At 38.3% G+C, this 19,123-nt stretch overlaps 1 protein-coding gene across 3 annotated transcripts in view; it reads right to left on the bottom strand.

The window, feature by feature from the left end:
* PDE6A (phosphodiesterase 6A) overlaps positions 1–19,123 on the bottom strand; it is a 70,067-nt gene that overhangs the window by 24,440 nt on the left and 26,504 nt on the right. For all 3 annotated transcript variants that reach the window (XM_036224701.1, XM_016150376.2, XM_016150375.2), the window contains 5 exons: positions 18,597–18,737; positions 12,497–12,571; positions 6,871–6,935; positions 3,051–3,117; positions 1,292–1,339 (listed from right to left, as the gene is read on the bottom strand). In XM_036224701.1, the coding sequence (XP_036080594.1) occupies positions 1,292–1,339; positions 3,051–3,117; positions 6,871–6,935; positions 12,497–12,571; positions 18,597–18,737 (396 nt within the window). The remainder of the gene's footprint in view (positions 1–1,291; positions 1,340–3,050; positions 3,118–6,870; positions 6,936–12,496; positions 12,572–18,596; positions 18,738–19,123) is intronic.

Raw genomic sequence — 19,123 nt, 5'->3', positions numbered from 1 at the left:
TGATTTACTAATGTGGGTAAACCGTAATTCATTGGATGACTTGGGTAAAGAACCAAGTTCTTTCATAGTTATAATCAAAGTGGCAACTCTCAGCAACAGTTTTGGCTTGTCACACTGATACGGTCAATATCACGACACAGACATACAATTTTAACTTTGGAAGTATGTTTTCTCTGAGCAATTTCATAACATTCTTTAAAGACTAAAAAAATTCACTAAGTTTTCCAGCAGTTGATTTTATTCCCTTCTTAATTATTTCCTGATTGTTAATGAGCTATTTTCCTTATGCCTAGCATGCAAAACTCAACAGATATTAACAGGACACCTAGAGCCGATGATGTCAAGAAAGATAAAACCCAACCCTTGACCAAAAGAAGATAATATTTTGCTGAGAGAAGTAGTTTAAAAGACAAGAATTGATCATAAAATATTAAGTAAGAGAAATACAGTAAGAAAGAGAAACTCCTTGGTTTGGCCTCTCACGCCCTGTGTGATCTGGCCTCCGTCTGCCTCTGTAGAATCTCCCCATGCCACTCTCCTCCTTAGTCTCTCACACGGATTCATTGATCTACTTTAGTTACTCCCATCAAGTCCTCTCTTTCTTGAAATCTTTCCTTTCTTTACTAACAAACATAATTTCTCAGGGACATGTTCCTTGATTCCTCTCAGATTAAGTCAGGCCTACCCCGGGAGGTTCTCTCTTCTATTCCTTAGCTTTTCTCCTGACCAGCGCCCCACATGCCTCTCCCCCATGTGATCATGAGCTCCATGGAGACAAAGACTACACCTGTCTAGTCCACCATTGTAACCAGTGTAGCATTGTGTTTATGCCTAGTGTGGAGGATGCCCTCCATGAACATTTGTGAAAAAGACAAAACAAACAAAATCAAGTGGAATACTAACAATATTCCATGAAAATCCCAAGGAGGCAGAAGTGATATTCAGTCAGGTAAAACACATTAAAACTTTATCAAAATTTCCTAGCAGTCGAGGTTGTCACTGAGGGGCGGAAGGGATTCCGGCGGGACATGAAGGTTGGGTAGAGAACAGCATGAGCAAAGGTCTTGAGCCCAGAAAGCAAAGGATGTGAATGTTAAAACCAAATGGGACTTTGGAATTCACCAAATTAACTAATTCCCCACTTCCATGCACACAGAACTTCTTTTTCTATTCATGTTTTTACTTTGTTAAGTCTGCTTCTCAATAAAGTAGATGGATTCTAATGTATTCTAATCTTCTTTGCGGGGGAAAAATATCATATGACTAAGAGAGAAAATTTTAAATGACTTACCTGGAATTCAAAAAAGTCTTCTGCAGGTGCATTCATGATGTTGCAAATCTGAAAACCGTGAAGAAGAATAATGGAGCTGTAATTAGACTTGTAGAGTACCTAGTGAAGCATTGCATGCTATTTCAGAAACACCGTGTCCTTGCCCAAGGCATTCGCATTCTTTTCATTAGGTAGACATGCTCAAGATGATTTTGAATTATAACTGAGACTACTGGACAGAAAAACTACCTTATAAATTATTTCTTACCGTCTGCCTAACTCCTGAGTCACTTCCGAGCTTTGAAAAAGTTAAGGCTACAATTTGTTAATATTAATAGTTGTACAGTGTCCTGTTTTGTTGTTCTCCTCTTGTTGCATATTTGGGTTGTGTCCTGTTTTTCCTTTTTATTAATATAAATAATGCTACTCTAAGCATCTTTGAATCAATTGCATTTAGTTCTGTTTTGAAAGGGATTTTTCCTTGGGGTATAAACCCCAAAGCAGAATAAGAAATAAAAAGTGTTGTAGCTCTGGTTGTATATTGTCAGATTCCTCTTCTGAACATTGGACCACTTTACCCTACCATGCAGATAGCACTTACCTAATCCCTGAAGAGCCTTGCCCATGGGGACAGTTGCGTAGTGTCTGTACTGCTCAAAGGCATATGGCTGAGGAGATGACTGAGATTTGAAATTCAGCCTGTTCTTGACTTGCAGAGCTGTGCCCCAAGACTTTCTCTTTTCATACATCGAGAAGGGACAGCTTTTTCTAGTTCTCAAAAAGGCACCATATGGGCTTACAGTGACCCTGTCTGTCCCAATGGACCTGATCATCTTATGGTCTCAGAAGGTGAGCTGTCATCCTTGCTCTTTTATAAAGACAGTTCACCCACTTCGCCAACCTCCTGGCTTCTCTTTGGACCAGTTCCATTAGTTGTCATCATTCTCTCCTAATCTCTGACCTCTCCGAGGGCTCTTTCCCCTCAGCCTGTGAGCATGCTTGAGTCTCTCCCATCTTTGACCATGAAATCTTACCTTGACTCAACATGGTTTCCATTGTAACAACCCAAGCTTTCTCCTCTTTTCTCTGACATTGTCATTATCCATCTATAACTCAGCAGACCGCACACTGGTTTCTGTCTCCACCTTGCCACTAAATCTGCTCTCATCAGTCTCACCAATGACCTCCTAATTATAAAACCCAATGGGGTTTAGTTCTCATCACATAGACCACTTTTGTTGGATTTGGTTGTCTCTCTTCTTGTTGAAACTTAGGAATGACATGGAGGTGATGTGCAGCTAACAGACATGACCCTTCTCTCTGGGATAGGGTATGTTGACCCCAAGTGGGTGGGGCATGGTGGGAGATAGAGCATTTGAGCTCTGCTGTACATGGTACGGCTGGAAATGTAGTAGAGATGAGGGGTTGGGAATGGCAGCTAAGTCTCTGGTATGAGAGGGTGGGACTTAGTCCATGGTGAGCCTGGAAGACCAAATAGTCATGACTTTGTCCCTGACATATGTATAAGTATCTTTATTTGTCAGTGAGACTATGCACCTTTCCATCTAAAGATTATTTCTGTGTATTTCATATTTTCTCAAATGTCACAGTTGATTCAATCTTTTCCTTGAATGAATCAACTGTGAAGCGAATTGAGAAATGAGAGAATCAGACTCATAGAGATCCACACTTCTCATCATTTTTTCCCACTCTCTTGATCTGAAATCCTTTCACTGTTCTACTTGACTCGACTCTACCTCTTCAAGGCTGTATTACTTACCAGGCCATTTTGTGCAACATAAGTGGGGAGACCACTTACTAAAGCCCAGTGGTCAGGAGGTGGATTCCTGTAGAGACCAAAGACAAACGGTAACTTTTGCTGTAAGGACAGTTGGACTAAACACTTGAATCTGGGTCTTTGCCATCTCTATACCCTCTGGTGGCTCCCAATACTCACTTATATTCACTATACTTGAACGAGCTCCAAATCTTGACTAAGCATCTGAATGTCCAAATTTAGATACTGAGACAATATGATAACTACATTTTATTGACTGCACACTGAGTTTGACTATCCAGGAAAAGAGATAGCATTCATTCAACAGATTGTTATTGGCTGCTGAGCAAAAACAGATACCATCATTTTCCTCCTTTAATACTTATATAGAGAGAGTCAGCTTAATACCAGAGAGAGTGTGGGGAAACTCATCTACGGTGAGCTCCTATCATCTACCAAGCACTAAATTAGGTACTTTATATGCTTATTTATTACAATTTTTGGAATTACTATCTTTATTATGAAGGAAAATATACATGTAGAAAAATGCATTAAAATCTTCATCAATCATTTAAAAATGAACATCTGTGAAACCACACTCACATCATGAACAGCCTTGTCTGTACCTTAAAGACCCCTGACCTGCCCCTCCCAATGGCAGCCTTCTCCCTAGCCCCAAAGGTAACCATTGTTCTGACGTTATAAATGATATTCTTGCTTTTCTGTAGTTTTACCACCTAAGTAAGCTTTCCGGTATCCTATAGTTTAATTTTGCCTGTTTTTCAACTTCATTTGGATGGAATCATGTAATATGTATATTTATTTGGCTTCTTTTTCATGTTGGTGTAATTCTTTCTTTTTATTGACTTCGAGTTTTCCCTCGTATGACTGTTTAGCACAATTTAACCTCTCAACTATTGGTGGACATTTTCCCTTAGTTTGAGGCATATAAACAGTGAGGCAATGACTAGTCTGGTGTAAATGTGCTCTCAATTCTACATGGTATATACTAAAGAGTAGAAATGCTGGCTCATAAGATATGCATATCTTCAACTTTACTAGATAAGGCCGAATTCTTTTCTAAGGAGGTTGTACCAATTTTTACTCCCATCAGTGGTATATTAGAGTCTCTTTTGCTCCATGTCTCTGTCAATACTTAGTATTTCTGACATTTAAAAAATTTTTTTAGAAGATTAAGAAAGTTTCTCAACTATGAAGACAACTATGTACAATTATGTCATGTTTCTCTTAATGTGGCAAATTATACTGAATGATTTTTTAAAATGTTAAACCAATCCTGCATTCCTGGAATAAACCTATTTGGGTCATGATGTATAATCCTTTTTAGTTATGATTTGCTAAAATTTTATTTAGGATATTTGCATCTAGGTTCACAAGTGAGCTTGGTCTGAATTTTCCTTTTTCATACAGCCCTTGATAGGTTGTGATATCAATTTTATACTAGCCACTTTGTTTTTCTATTTTCTTGGATAATTTGTATGAAAATTGCATTATTTCTTCCTTAAGTATTTAGTAGAACTCACTGCTGAAGTCCTCTGGGCCTGCAGTATCTTTTGGGGAAGATTTTGGTTTATTTTATTGCTATAAGACTATTACGGTTTTCTGTTTCTTCTTGATTTGTGTACAGTATGTTTTATTTTCCTAGCAATTGGCCCATTTCATTTAGACTTTAAAATTTTTCGCATAATATCCTCTTGTTATATTTTCAATGTCCGTGTCTCTGTAATTTATCCCCCCTTTTCATTCCTGATACAGCTGATTTGCTTTTTCTCTCTATTTTTCTTGCTCAGTCTTGCCCAGAAATTTGTCAATTTTATTACTCTGTTCGAGGAACCAGATTTGCTCATCATTTACCTTTATCTACTTTGCGAATTTCTGGGCCAATCTTTATTTCTTTTGGATTTATTTTTGTTCATTTGTTATTAATTTACTGAGATAATGTGAAGAATAGCTTCTGTCTGCCCCTCCAGATCCACTCTCCAACCTGCTCCTTCCTGTCCGCTGAGGCCCATCTGTACAGACTACATCAACATGGCTCCTGGCCTTCTGACTTCTGGCTGATTTTGGCCCAATGGGGAGACATGGCCAGACTAGAGGAAGGCAGAGCAGTGGGTTGGGTTATTTATTTCCTTGGGTTTCCCCTGGCAAGGTTGCTTTGGGCTCACTATGTTCTTTGACTGAAGAGAAATGCTCTTCTCAAGGTGTCCTGCTCTACATGACTCTGTCTCCTTCTAGGTTCTAGAAACTTCCTTTCGGCCCAGGAGTGCTTATAACAACGCCACTACTAGCACATTCTCTTGCTGTTTCTTTCACTCCATCCACACCTCTGTAATTTGTTCCTTTGTAAGAAACCCTCTTTGAAATATCCTAATTTGAATATGACACTTATTTTCTGTTGCGACCCCAACTGATACAGGTGGGTACATAGTTCATTACTTTCTAAGCTTTTATTCTTTTCTAATATGTATATAAATACGCATATTATTATAAATACATATGTATTATTAAAATATATTATAAACATTACATTTATTATATTATAAATATTATATTTATATTGTAAATATTATAAATATACAAATATACATGTAAATATACACACATAAGGCTGTAAATTTCACCTTAAGTACAATTTTACTTCATCTCATAGGTTTTGATATGTAATATCTTCGTTATTTTTCAGTTCAGAAAATATCCTAATTTCCATTGATTTATTCTTTTACCCAAGGGTTATTTGTGGATGTATTTTTTTTCAGAAGAATATTTCCTAGTTTTTTAGTTGTATATTAGGATTTTTCTAATTAGAAGTGACTATCTTTATCTCGACTAATGCTTTTTGACATGTCTATTTTTATCTGATACTAATATAGTTACTTCAGTTTTCTTTCAATTAGCATTTTCATGGTAAATCTTTTTTCATTCTCTTACTGTTGAGCTCTCTGTATTCTTATCTTGTAGATAGATTTCTTGTAAACAGGATATACAGTATTTCTTCATATCTAGGAACTCTAGTTCTTTGACAAACTATTTTTCATATGCAACAGAGAAAGATAAAATGTTGCCCATTAATCTGTAATACAATGTTCTTTAAACTTGTCATTATTACTTTATTGATACCATCAGAGCTCTTTCAGAATTTAGATATAGATTTTTATCATATTTTATACTTTTTCCCTGTCTTTTTGTGCCATTCAAAGCAACTTTTGGTTTCAGTGCTGCATCATAATATAATCTCTTTAATCTCTTTAAGTTACTTTACATGACAATTAAATTCAATGTGGATACAACTAACAACGCATATAACTCACCTGAAGACATAGTTACATGAATGGTCATGACCAAGTGCATGCATAGGTAGACAATAACAACTATATCTGACTATTGTCTGGCTGACAGCAATTGTACAATGTCATTGATTATATTTCAGAAATGCAAAAAGTAAAAAACTGTGCATCTTAGAATCAATGAAATACGAGAGATTAATTATGTATCCAGCCTGGCAATCTTTGTCATTTAATGGGAATGTTCAGTTGATTTACATTTAAAGAAATTACCGATATATTTGGATTTAAATATCATCTAATGTTCACTTTGTACTTTTCCCACATGCTTTCTGTCCTTTCTTAATTTTTATTTTGCCTTCTTTTGGTTTGACAAAGCATGCATTTATTATTCATTTTTCCTCTCTATTAATTCAGATGGCATATACTGTGGGAGCCAATGTTTATAAATATTCTGACTCTCATTTTCCTTTGGGCACATTTCCTGTTCACCTGAAGTTAAGTATGGCCATCTGACTTACGGGATTACTTTGATGTCTTCTTTGCCATGCAGGATGTAGTCAATGACCTTGTAAAAGTTGATTTCCTAGGCAAAAGAGAGAGAAATATGTACCTTCACAATCTGAGACAGAACTTCAGAAGGAGTGTGTCCATGACACAGGCCTTGTTCTTTGCTGTGTGCCCTAGGGTTTTCCAGAAGCACCAGCCTGAATTTCTAAGGTCGTGTCCCAGCTGCCTCTGAAAATCATTTATTTTCAGCTATCTCTTAGTATTTTGTGTACTCCTTAGACCCAGCCTACGGTGGCCAAGCAGGGGCTGGGATCCGGGGGCAGGAAAGAGGGATAGGAAGTGTTCCAAGGGTATCTGGAGTTTGAGTACAAGAAGAAAGGGAGAAAGCAGCTGCTCAAGTTTAGAGAGAAAAGGGGGTAGAAAGTTCTTGTCCCATTCAGAATCACTGTCAACCCAGCCATTCTCCATGTAAGACTCAGCTCCATGGTTACGGTGCCCTTTTTCATTCATTCCTACCCCTCAAATGCCCTCTTTGCTATGTCAGCAATTCCAGACTTGTCTTCTCAATCGTGCCTCGTGCCTCCTAACTCGCTTTCCAACTCTTTCATTCCTCCCACCTTCTCGCACCATTAAAGCTCTCACTTTATTAGAATAAATCTGTTCAATGACATGACTTCCTAACTGGTAGTTCTCCATGGAAAATTCCATCACCTTATTTGATCCTTTGAACTCCCAGGTGTGAAAGGCAAGTTAGCAACCATCAAAAAATGGGAAAAATGAGACCCAGAGAGAGGAATGGACTCATTTACAGTAGGAGAGTGAGCCAGGACCAGAACCTTGACTTTTATGTTCAGTGCTCATTTTGCTATGTCACTTAAGGTTAATAGCCTAAAGCAGTGTTTTGCTCTCTGCATCACTCTCACTTAGAAGAGAACTATTTACAGTGTGGTCCCTGGACCGATGATACCTATCTGCAAATTATTTGCGGCCATTCCTTGATGAGATAAAAATAGACATTGAGAGTTGGCATGGAGAAGCTTTTATAGCGGTTTTACTAAGTTAGATCTGTTGAAACTAAAAAAAAAAAAAAAAAAAGGGAAGACATATTTTGTATGTCTTCTTAATTTTTTTATTTTTCATTTTGAAAAGTACCAGTCCAAATGGATTGGAAATTAAAAGCAAAACAAAACAAAACAAAAAACCCTATTTCTTTACTACAGATGTTCTGAGACTGCTCTAGAGATTTAAATGTAGACACCTAGGCCCCACTCTGCCTCCTGACTCAGCATCTCCACAAAGAAAATTCCTGATCCAATCAAAGTTGTCTGAAGGTCTATTTGGTTGACAGGAGATAATGACTTTCTTCAGGTCTATGTGAGAGAGGCTCTGCTCCTCAACAACCAGCATTGGCAGCAGCTACGGTGACTGAATCCTTCCAAGAAGTACACTCTAGCTTAACAGGAGACAGAAGCTAGAGCTGTTCTAAAGACATCAGCAGGCCCAGGGTAGACGTGAGCTCTCTCGAATAGGAAGTAACCAAGTGGAGACTAGATGAACCCCACCATGTGAGGAAACGGAGCTGAGACTAGATCTAGGGTGAAGACTTATGGTCTACTCTTGGTTTTAGCATCTGTACTCTCTGGGCCTCAGTTCCCCCAGCTACAAAATCAGTGGTATTCATTGATGCTGTTAAGCAGCAGAACTCCTCCCCCAAAGCATTTGATGTAATCATATAAAGCGGATGAAAGTAGAACTGCCCTAATGGCAGCAGAGTTGGGTACATAGGGACCCTCATCTCTATTCTTTCATTCCCTTTTCTGTCTTCCTCCTCTCCCATTAACCTCTGGCCAAGGCAGCCATTGCGGAAGTCTAGGGTTCTAAGACAATCAGAGATGTTTAAAAAATGGGCTGGATAATCCCTAAAGCCCCTCCCAGCTATAATTCTGAGACTGTAGTTTGGATGGTTGGGAATATCCCTCAAAGATTAAAATGTGCATATTCTTCGACCAGTAATTCCACATTATAGTGATGGATCCTATAGATATACTCCCAAACAGGTAAATGTGTCATTTGCCCCATCCGGGGGTCTCAGCCAGACTGCTTTAAAAAGCCTGGAGACAATGTAATGGCCATCGTTAGGAGAATAGTTAAACAAATTGGGTGACTGCATGCAGTAGATATTCTGCACATCTCCAAAATGATGAAGCCATATCTATGCTGATAGGGAAGATGTCAAAACACAAGCAGGTGGGAAAAGTAAGACACAAAATGAAATCATCACATTTGTTGAGGGTGGGGGTAGTCGAATACATCTACATATCCAAGAATATCTGGATACCCACAGACTGCTAACCTGCCTCAGGAGGCTGGATTTCTGCATTGTTCCCTTCTGTACAGTGTGAGCTTTTCACTGTGCTCATGCATTACTTTTTCAATAAATATAAACAAATTGTGCTAAGAACACTTTTTAGAAGTGAAGTTATAACCTGTAGGCAGTTCTAGAAAGCAAAGAGACCAAATTATCTGCTGGGGCTTTGTAAGAGCTAAGTTCCGACCTTAGGAGGAGGAGAAGGCTGACTTCTATAACCTTCTCGACCTTCTTCAGGTCTTTGTGTTAGGGCCATCTGTCTTTGGGCATTGGATGCTGACTGCAGCCCCAGGCAAGCTGCCGGCTCCGTGGGCCCTGCAGACTGCCCTGTCCAGGGGTAGTCATGAGACTCTTTTAGAAAGGTTAGAAATGAACATGGTTTTTTTTTGAAACCCGCAGGAGAATCAATTTGCTTTCACAGAAAGCACAAAAAGGTCAGTGTGCTTTAGGTAAATAGGGCTTTTTTTTCATATACTGTAGCTCAGTCAAGTTGCCATCAAGGCCATATTAATGTAGGAATTCATCAGCCTTTGGAAAGTCAAAACTGAGCCACTAAAGAGCACTTTTGTTACCTGAGCAGCTAAGGCTGTAACACAAGGGTCTTTGAAAGAACCACAAATACAGCCCTAGCCAAATCACCGTGCATGGAAATATACTAGTTTTAAAATAAGCGTTATTTTTTTTTTCACCAAAAAGCCTAATTAGCCTGTATAACTTTTTAATAATTAAAATACACATGTAAAACATTTTATTTTTAAAGGAAATGAAGTGAGGCATAGCTGCTATTGCGGAGCTTTAAACCCAAGATTTGGGGATGTTAATTGGTCAAAATTCAGATAAAAGCTGTATTTCTCATGTGAATGTGACAGATAAAGTGCGAAAGTGATGTCAGAAGGCAAAGGGAATGTTGAAAAGCATGACTGTAATCAGCTACCAGAAAAGAAAGCATCCAGGGTTTGAATTTGTGCAAATGATTTGACCCCTCCAGACCTCAATCTTCTCAACTATCAAATGAGGGGAAATGAAGACACCTCTTTCACAAACAGAAGAAGAGCGAATGGCATAATCCAGGTAAAGAACCTGGCAGAGAGTGTGATTCAACCCAGGTAGCCACGAGACTGAAGTGCCTACCGTGTATCAGCATATAATTTCCTTTAGTTCCCAGTGTGCTACTAGGTCACCTTGATTACTCAGGCATTACAGATGAGGAAGGTGAGGCTTAGAGAGGTTCCCCAAGGCCACATACCTGGCTGGTAGAGCAGGAATGTGAACTCAGGCTTTCTTCCTCCGTGCCCATGCTCCTTCCAGAAGATCCGCTTTTGGCTAATCCTGTCATGCTGTGTCTGGCCCAAGCTCAGGCCTATGTGTGTTTTCCTCACTAGCTGTGTCCTAAACCTGGAACTGACTTTGGAGATAAGTTTGGTCACAGTGCCCCATAGATGGGAAAGTCAAGTTCATGCTACAAGTTAAAAACCAACCAAAATCAAAGTACTTTGCCTTCTGGCCTTTTCTGTCACAACATAATGCCTCATACTCTTGCAAGGACTGACTGAGCTCTTACCACCTGAAGGGGAGAAGGGTTTGGAAAAGAAAAGTCTTAATCATGAGTGTGTCAGTCACCTCAGTAAACCAAAACTTCTTGAATTAATCAAGTGATGGGCAGCTCTTCCTGGGCTGGCACTCAGTGTGAAAAGGTCCTGTTCAGTTCAGTCTTAAAGACTGGGGTGGTTGAGGGTGAAGAGACAGATTAGTTAGAGCCCAACATTTCTCTAGCCGTCCTGGAGTTAACCTCAGGGCTCAGCTCAGGAAGCTGAATATCAAAGTTGCTAAAGAAGTTGAAGTTAATTGAAGTTGGTGGTGTCTGAAAGCTATGGTGATCTCTATTCTAGTTCTTCCCCTTGTAAACTTCGAGAAGATACATGTTCAGCTCATATGGTAATTGGAGAAAGGTGTCCCCAAATCGTTTTTGACGGTAGCGCATGATACGCTCCTTGAAGAGTCAGTCTTCCCAAACGTAATCACGAAATTGTGTGAGTAAAAGAGTAGTTTAAAACTGAACAATGGCAGGTTATAAAGGTCACTTTGGATAAAGCACAGCAGACCACATAGATTCCAAGGTTAAAATATTTTCAGGTGTGTAAATGAAGCTCATAAGCAAGAATTGAATTAAGACTAAACAAAGTCTATCACACACACACACACACACACACACACACACACACACACACAGCCCTTTATTTGGACTAGGGTTAAGGGTTAAGGTGGGCTGGGTGGAATCAAGCCTCTTAGCAGAAATTTCAGATAGGCTAAAAGAACTTGTGGGGAAGAGCGCTGGACCAAAACTCAATTCAGGGGATGACTCTGCTGCTTACTTATCCTGTCTGGCCTCAGCTAAGATCATTCAGTCATTCTACGGGTGCTGTAGGCCATTCGAGTGCTAAGTCTGTTTACCCTGCATCATCATCGCATCCCCACCTCTATTATTTCAGCTTCTCTAAAGTGTTTGTGCTTCGCCTTTAAAATGAAGCAATGGTATGAGACCAGAGATAACAAACTCAAGTGCCTATAGGCCCAATAGAAATATAAACAAAAGCGGGGGGGGGGGGGGGCGGGGCGGGGCTGAGTATACACAAGTGGGAGTGATGGGGACTGTGGCAAACCAGAGCTCAGGCCACATTCCAAAGAGACAGCTGATACTCAGCTCCAATTGAATTACCCCCGCGGGATGTGGGTCCAATTTTGACAGATTTTCTACCTTTTTAAAAGAAACTGAGAATATATATATTTATGGGAAATATCTTGATTTTTAATTGCTAAGCTACCAATTCTAAACATTTTTTTAAGTAAAAAGATAGCTTTTTAAATGTATGCAGCCAACAAGTTTATCTATTGGCTCAAACTGACCTTCTGGCTACCAATTTATATACTCTCAATTGGATATTAAGGATATTTCTAGCTCTAATTGTCTATAATTCTGAACTACTGGGTGAATTCTTCCGCTATTTTCTCTTCTGTGGAATGAGAATGTTGATTCCTTCTTGGTAAACCACACCAGGTTACTGTGAAACTCTGGCGAGATATTAAAAAAACAACTTGCAAATTACAGGGCTTGATAATTTTAATGAATTACCATAACTTCAAAGGAGAAAATCCAACCCAGAGAAAATAAATATTCAAGTGATAAAGACACATCAGCAGGTTCTACAGTGTCTGATACTTTCATTTCATTCAACATTTGATCATACTGAATCTGCCAGAGAGAGACCTACCCTTCCATCTGGAGTCCTGGGACCAGTGTAAGGTGGAGCCTCACCCATCAGGACTGGCCAAACGTCAAAAAATTCCTAAGAATTAGAAAAACAATAATTACATGTTGTGAAAATACATGATTGAAAGTTTAGCTAAAGTAATGTTCCTTAAAGTATCATTTATAATAGTAAAAAATTAGAAACAACCTAAGTGTCTAATAAGAGGGAACTTAATAAGTCAATTATGGTATACCTAATAACGATGATGCTACAGATGTTTATGTATTGATTAAAAAGGTGTCCATGATACACTATGAGTAAAAAATGTGAGGTGACAAAAAATTACAGATCGTGTAATCTCGATGTTTAATTATACATAGAAAATGCTCTCAAAAATTCTCAACAAACCATTAACAACTGATTTTCTCTGGGTGATTAGAATAAGACTATAATTTATTTAGCAATATTTCCATAGTAAACTTTATTGCTTTCATAATCAGGAAAAAAAATATTTTTCCCAGCTAAGAAAGAAAAAACGATAGTGCCAAATATGGACAGATAAACTCATATCTGAAATCCGAGAAGAAAGGATGACGCCTAAGACAACAGGCAAAGACACGGGCGGAGGGAAAAGGGTCAGCGAGGGCGTTGCACTGTCATGCAGGCCCAGGAGAAGGAACTGACTGAGACGGCGCGTGGGCTTTTCCCTGCTACTTTTCCATTGGTTCTGCTGCTTGCAGAGCCGCACAGCTTGTGGTAGGTCGAGCTTGGGCCTGCAGAGGAGGCCTCTGTCCTCCAGTGCCCACTCTGTTCATTCGTCTGTTGGTGTTTGGGGACAGTGATCAATTAGCACTGGGTTATAGTGGGTAGGATGCCAGTCTTTCCTGTTCTTGGTCTCTCTCTTGCTTGAACATGTTTGCCATGGTAGTTTGCCTATTCTAATATCATCCAGAGAACAAGGAGAAGGAAGTCACATAAAATTCAGATTTTTCTTGACTACTGAGAAAAGGAAGAAATTCTGGGTGAAAATGTGAAGCCATACTAGATATACTGAGATGGATAAGGCACAGTCTGTTCCTTGAGGAAACTTACTGTCTCATGGAGGAGACAATCCAGTACTCGAGTAACTATAGTAAGGGAGATGGGGTAAGAACCAAAATAGAAATGGAAGGACATGAATGTTAGAGGAGCCCAGGAGAAGGAAAAGTACTTGGTGCTGACACCATCTGTGCCAAACACTGAGTGTCTCTGAAGATTGATTGTTCCAGAAGGAAACAGAAGTTGCCAGCAAGGGGTCGGGTGGAAAGTGGGGCATGTTTATGGCCTGCCTTCTTCTCTCTCTCTTTCTTTCTCATTTTTCTTCTTTCTTTGATTTTTAAACAGCTTATTGAGATATAATTCACATGTCATACAATTCACCAAGTTCAAGTGTATAATTCAGTGGCTTTTATTGATTTCTTTCATAATGTCAGTAGCTCAGTACCCGGGGCGGGGGGAGGGAGTATAGGTTTTTAGAGTGATTGGAGGTAGACCAGCTCGCCTCTAACTGCCAAGTTGTTCCATCTTTTGGGGATGACTAAATCAGAATATTTTTGCTGAAATGTGACTTTCCCTTTCGAGAGAGAGTTCAAAAGAAACAGAGGGTGGAACCTTGCAGCATAGAGCTGCCTGTATCTGGGGGCAGATCATTTAAGGTACAAACTGAGCACCTTAAAATGGAGTTTTTTAAATTTCACTACTCAGAAATTCTTTTGGTTAAAAAAAAAAAACATTCATTTGTATGGATTCATTCATATGCTACTTTCTGAATTAGTATGAAAGGGCTTATTGATGGACTTAGCAATATTTGGCAAATATTTTAAGAGTATGAAAAAATCAAATGGATGACTGCACTAGAACCAGAGGCTTCCTAAAATCAGTATATGGCCCAACTGTAGCCGAATCGCTTAGGGAGCTATTTTAAAGGCAAAAATGAGAATAACAGACCCATGAGCATATGAAATTCTGGTGTATGATAAAATGGCATATCAAAATTGTGGCATTTCAAAACAGTGGAGCAAGCGTAGACTACTTTTCCACTGAGAAAATATGGGGTGGGGGGAAAAACTTTCCCCAACCTCGCATCATACTCATATATTATTTCAAGATGGATGAAAGACTAATATAGAGTAATCAAAACAATAAAACACTAGAGGAGAACACATCATATTATTTTATATTCTCTTTATAATATTGAGGATAGAGAAGTCTTTCTTACACAAATCCAAAATTCAGAAGCCATAAAAGAAAATTTAAGTCTTTTGTATGATGAAATATGCCATAAACAAAGTTAAAATATGATCCACGGGAAGAGAAAATATGGTTGCAGCCTGTGTGACAGATATACAACCTCTATCATACATAAAGTACTCTTATATTTTAATAAGAAATAGACAATTCAATTTTAAAGGTGGAAAAAATGATATGTCAAAGTAATACATGAAGAAAGAAAAATTAAATTACAAATGAACAAAATATATTTATCCTCACTGGTAATCAGTGAGAAACAATCACAATCAGAAGTAAAAAGCAATAACAATTTTTGCCCATTCAGATAGGAAAAATAAAAAGATGTATGACATTCAGAATTGGTAGGAGCATGGGGAAATGGAACGCTCATGAAGCGTGAACACGAGTGTAAAATAGTACAGCCTTTAGAGAGAAAATTTGGGAAAAACAAAATAAAATTTTGTCCCAATAATTCTACTTCCACAGCTCTGTTATATAGATATTCTCTGTTCAAGTGCATAGAGATTTAACTCCATGATCGTTTGCTGCAGAATCATCTTTAATTGCAAGACTGCTTAAAAATGATTTAAATGCCCAGCAATAGGAGAAAGAATAAATTAATATGGCATATTCATACTATTCAAAAGAATGAGATAACTCCATGTGGACTAAAGAACATAGGAAGAGGATTTCTACTTTTGCTAATGGTGACTCGTTTGTTTCAGACCAATCCTCTGACTGAGAATAACTATAAAATCTAGACTGTGTGTATGTGTGTGTATATGTATAAACATTTATTTGAAGGCGTCGTGGAGCTAGCAAGGCAGCAAGGACCTGATGGGCCAAGATCCTACAGAGAAGGGAAGCCTGGTTGTGTGAGCCCAACATTGGATTCGAGTTTTCCTTTTGACCCCTTGCTAATACCAAAGATGATGTGGAGCAGCTAGGAAGCTAAGCAAAGCTTTCAGCAGATTCATGGGCTAGAAGAACAAAATTAGAATTTAGGGTCTGCCAAGTAGGAATACCTTTGAAAACATCTCAGACTTTTGGCTGGGATCTCCTCTAAGGTTTATAACTCTAGGTATAAAAGTGAACCAAAATAGACTAGCCCTTGCAAAGTGTTCCAACAAAAAAAAAAATAGATATGTAAGAAAAGAATTAACTGAAAAATCAAGAGGGAAGCAGATTATGGGAACAGAATCATAGAAGGTATCTACAGATATTACAGTCATACCCAGACTCTAAAATAACTGATTGTGTCCAAGAAGTCAAATATAGAATAGAGAATTTTAGCAGAGAACTGGGAACTACAAAAAAAAAAAAAAAAAATGAAATGGAATTTCTAAAACTGAAAAATACATGAAATTAAGAACACAATAGGTAGCTTTAACAGCCAATTAGACACAACTGAAGGATTGGTGATTAATGAAAGATAGATAAGAAGAAATATTGAAACTGAAAACAAAAATACAAAAGGAGACAAAACACGGGCATGTAAGACACATAAAACATGTTGAAAAAGTCTAATATTTAATAACGACAGACCTAGAGGTCTTTTTACTAGTGAATGATATCAAGACATTTTATAAAGATATTGCAATTAAGACAGTATGACATTGCAGAAGAATAAATAAATATACCAATGGGAGAAATAGAGAGTCCAGAAACAGACTCCATATATATGGACACTTGATTGTTGATAGAGGTATGATAGCGAAAGGCAGTCTTTTTAATAGAATAGCGAGGAAAAAAGTTTTTTTCCAATAAATAGTGCTGGGTCAATTGGATAGCCACATGGAAAAATTAATACTGACCTCACACTATACACTTTAAGTATTCCAGGTAGACTGTAGAACTTCAAGCGAAAGTTAAAACAATAAAGCTTTTAGAAGTTAACATAAGTGAGTATTTACATCACCTTGGGGCACAAACCCCAATAACCCTAAAGGAAAAGATTGGTAAATTGTCCTACATTAGAACTCACGACTTACATTCATCAAAACATACTATTAAGAGAAACAAAGCACAGAGTGGGGCAAGATATTTGCAATGTGTGTATTTAACAGGAGGACCCGTATCCATAGTTTGTAAATAACTCCCACTAATCAGTAAAATCAAAAAGGCAAGAGAATTTTTTTTTTTTAATGGAGAAAAGACTTGAACAGGTACTATGCAAAACAGGATATCCAAATGGCCAATAAGCATGAAAAAGTGTCCAACCTCATCAGTAATTAGGAGAATGCATGTTAATAACCAAAAAGATAACACTACATGTTCACAACAATTAATAAGAATGGCAATACCAAGAACTGGTGAGGAAATCCTCCTACATTGCTGGCAGGAGGTAAAATGATACATTCATTTTGAAAATCAGATAGACTATATCTATTAATACTGTTACCCGGAACTTCTAATCCTTGTAAAATGCCTAAAAGAAATGGATTCAACTGTGTACCAAAAGATATGTATTAGAGTGTTCATAATAACAATATTCAGAATAGCCCAAACTTGAAAACTCAGATGTCTATCAACAACAGAAAAAATAAATATTTTGTAGGTTATTAATATAATGGAACATTCTGAGGGAATGAAAATGAATGAACTAATGTTATGTGGAGCAACAAGGAGGGAGCTTACAACCAAAATGATCAAAAGAAGCTGGACACCAAAGAGCACATATTTGTGTGATTCCATTCATATGGACGTCAAAGGCAGGCAAAACTAACATGGCATTAAATGTCTGATAGTTGTTACTTTCAGACAGGAGTATGTGAAAGTTACTGCAAAGGCGTAAGGAAGGGGCTTTTGAGGGGTTAGAAATGTTCTATTTTTTTCATCTTATTGATGGTTACATGAGGATGTGATAAATTATTAAACTATTCACCTATAATTAGTGCTCTTCTCTGTGTATATATTATATTTCAACATAAAGACTTATTCAAAAGAATCCATGTATACTGACATGGAGAGATATTCACAAAGCATTAAATATAAAAAGCAGATATTCAGGAAATGTGGCCCAGCAATTTTTAAACAGTTCCTCAGAAGATTCTGATTCACTGTGACATTTGGGAGTCTCTGCGCTAGATCTAAGGTCTTTTCCAACCCCAGATCCTGTGATTCATGTATTCATTCAACCAAATATCTGGAGGGTCTCTGTTGGTCTGGGCACCACACTCAGTATGACAAGGAGCGCAAAATGAAACTGACGGGCATCCTTGTCCTTGGGTCTTTGGGATAGGAAATCACAAATCTAGGTAACTTTGGAAATCTACTCCAAGGCAGAAAATGATTAGCCTCAAGAGAAAAGATAAAGAGCAATGGGAGTGTTGGTTTAGGAAAACCGAGCTAAAAAACAGAGCTAGAGACTTTCTCAGGCTCTGCCTCCCTAACCAATGCATTTGGGGCAAACCCAGCCCCTGAGCATTCTGATGAAACAGACCTAAGTATCTGCCTCCACTTCACTTGCCTGGGTCAAACCTGGGCTCTACAAACCATAGGAAAGGTTTTTGCCCACCTCTGAGTACATTTTCTGAGAATTCCTAAAGTTGGCAACTTCCTTCTTTCTGGACTTTCCCCCACAAAGAAACTTCTTTATTACTCAACTTCACCACCTCATCAAGCCTTCTCACATGTGCTTGCTTTTCCAGCTGACTAGGGAAGATACAGGTTGTTTGTACTCACCTTGCCCTATAGTAGTTTTTCTCTTTTAAAGTATAAAACTATGAAAAACTTTTCACAACTATCCACATCCTCCCAGCCTCGTCCCTGTGCAACTAAATGGGCAATACAAGCCTGGGCTCCTCTCAGAGGGTATGTGACCTGCTCTTAGAGAGGTACACTCCATTCTCACCTTTTGCTTGGTCATGTCCAAGAGCCCCACAGAGTATCTGTCACAGTTGAGGAAGGCTCGGACTGTGTACAGGGCTTTGTGGAACTGTCTCTCGATGTCCGTAAGCTCTTCAAAGACTTTGCTCCCAGACCACAGCAGTATCTGAAAAAAACACAAAACATCGTCAAAGTTTTTGAGGCACAAAGCAGAACTCACTAGTGAGAGAATAATAGCAACCCTCTTGTCCTGGTGAAGCTTTCTAGAGTTTATCTCATTTAATCCTCACAACGACCCTGAGATAGAGACAGTATATTTATCCCCATTTTTATAGATGGAGAAACTGAGGTTCAAGGAGATGAAGTAACTGGCCAGCTTGCAACTCTTTCCATTTGTTTTATCTCACAGTTTGTTAAAGAGAATAATAATAACGAACATTGATTAAGTATTAGTGCTCTACACACATTACTTCATTTACTATTGACAATAATCATTTACGAGTGGAACCATAATTATCTCCATTTTTCAAATGGGGAGACTGAAACTTGGAG

The sequence above is a fragment of the Rousettus aegyptiacus genome, unplaced genomic scaffold (genome assembly GCF_014176215.1).
Source record: "Rousettus aegyptiacus isolate mRouAeg1 unplaced genomic scaffold, mRouAeg1.p scaffold_m13_p_7, whole genome shotgun sequence".
NCBI lineage: Eukaryota > Metazoa > Chordata > Mammalia > Chiroptera > Pteropodidae > Rousettus > Rousettus aegyptiacus.
This window is presented reverse-complemented; position numbering and strand designations above follow the sequence as displayed.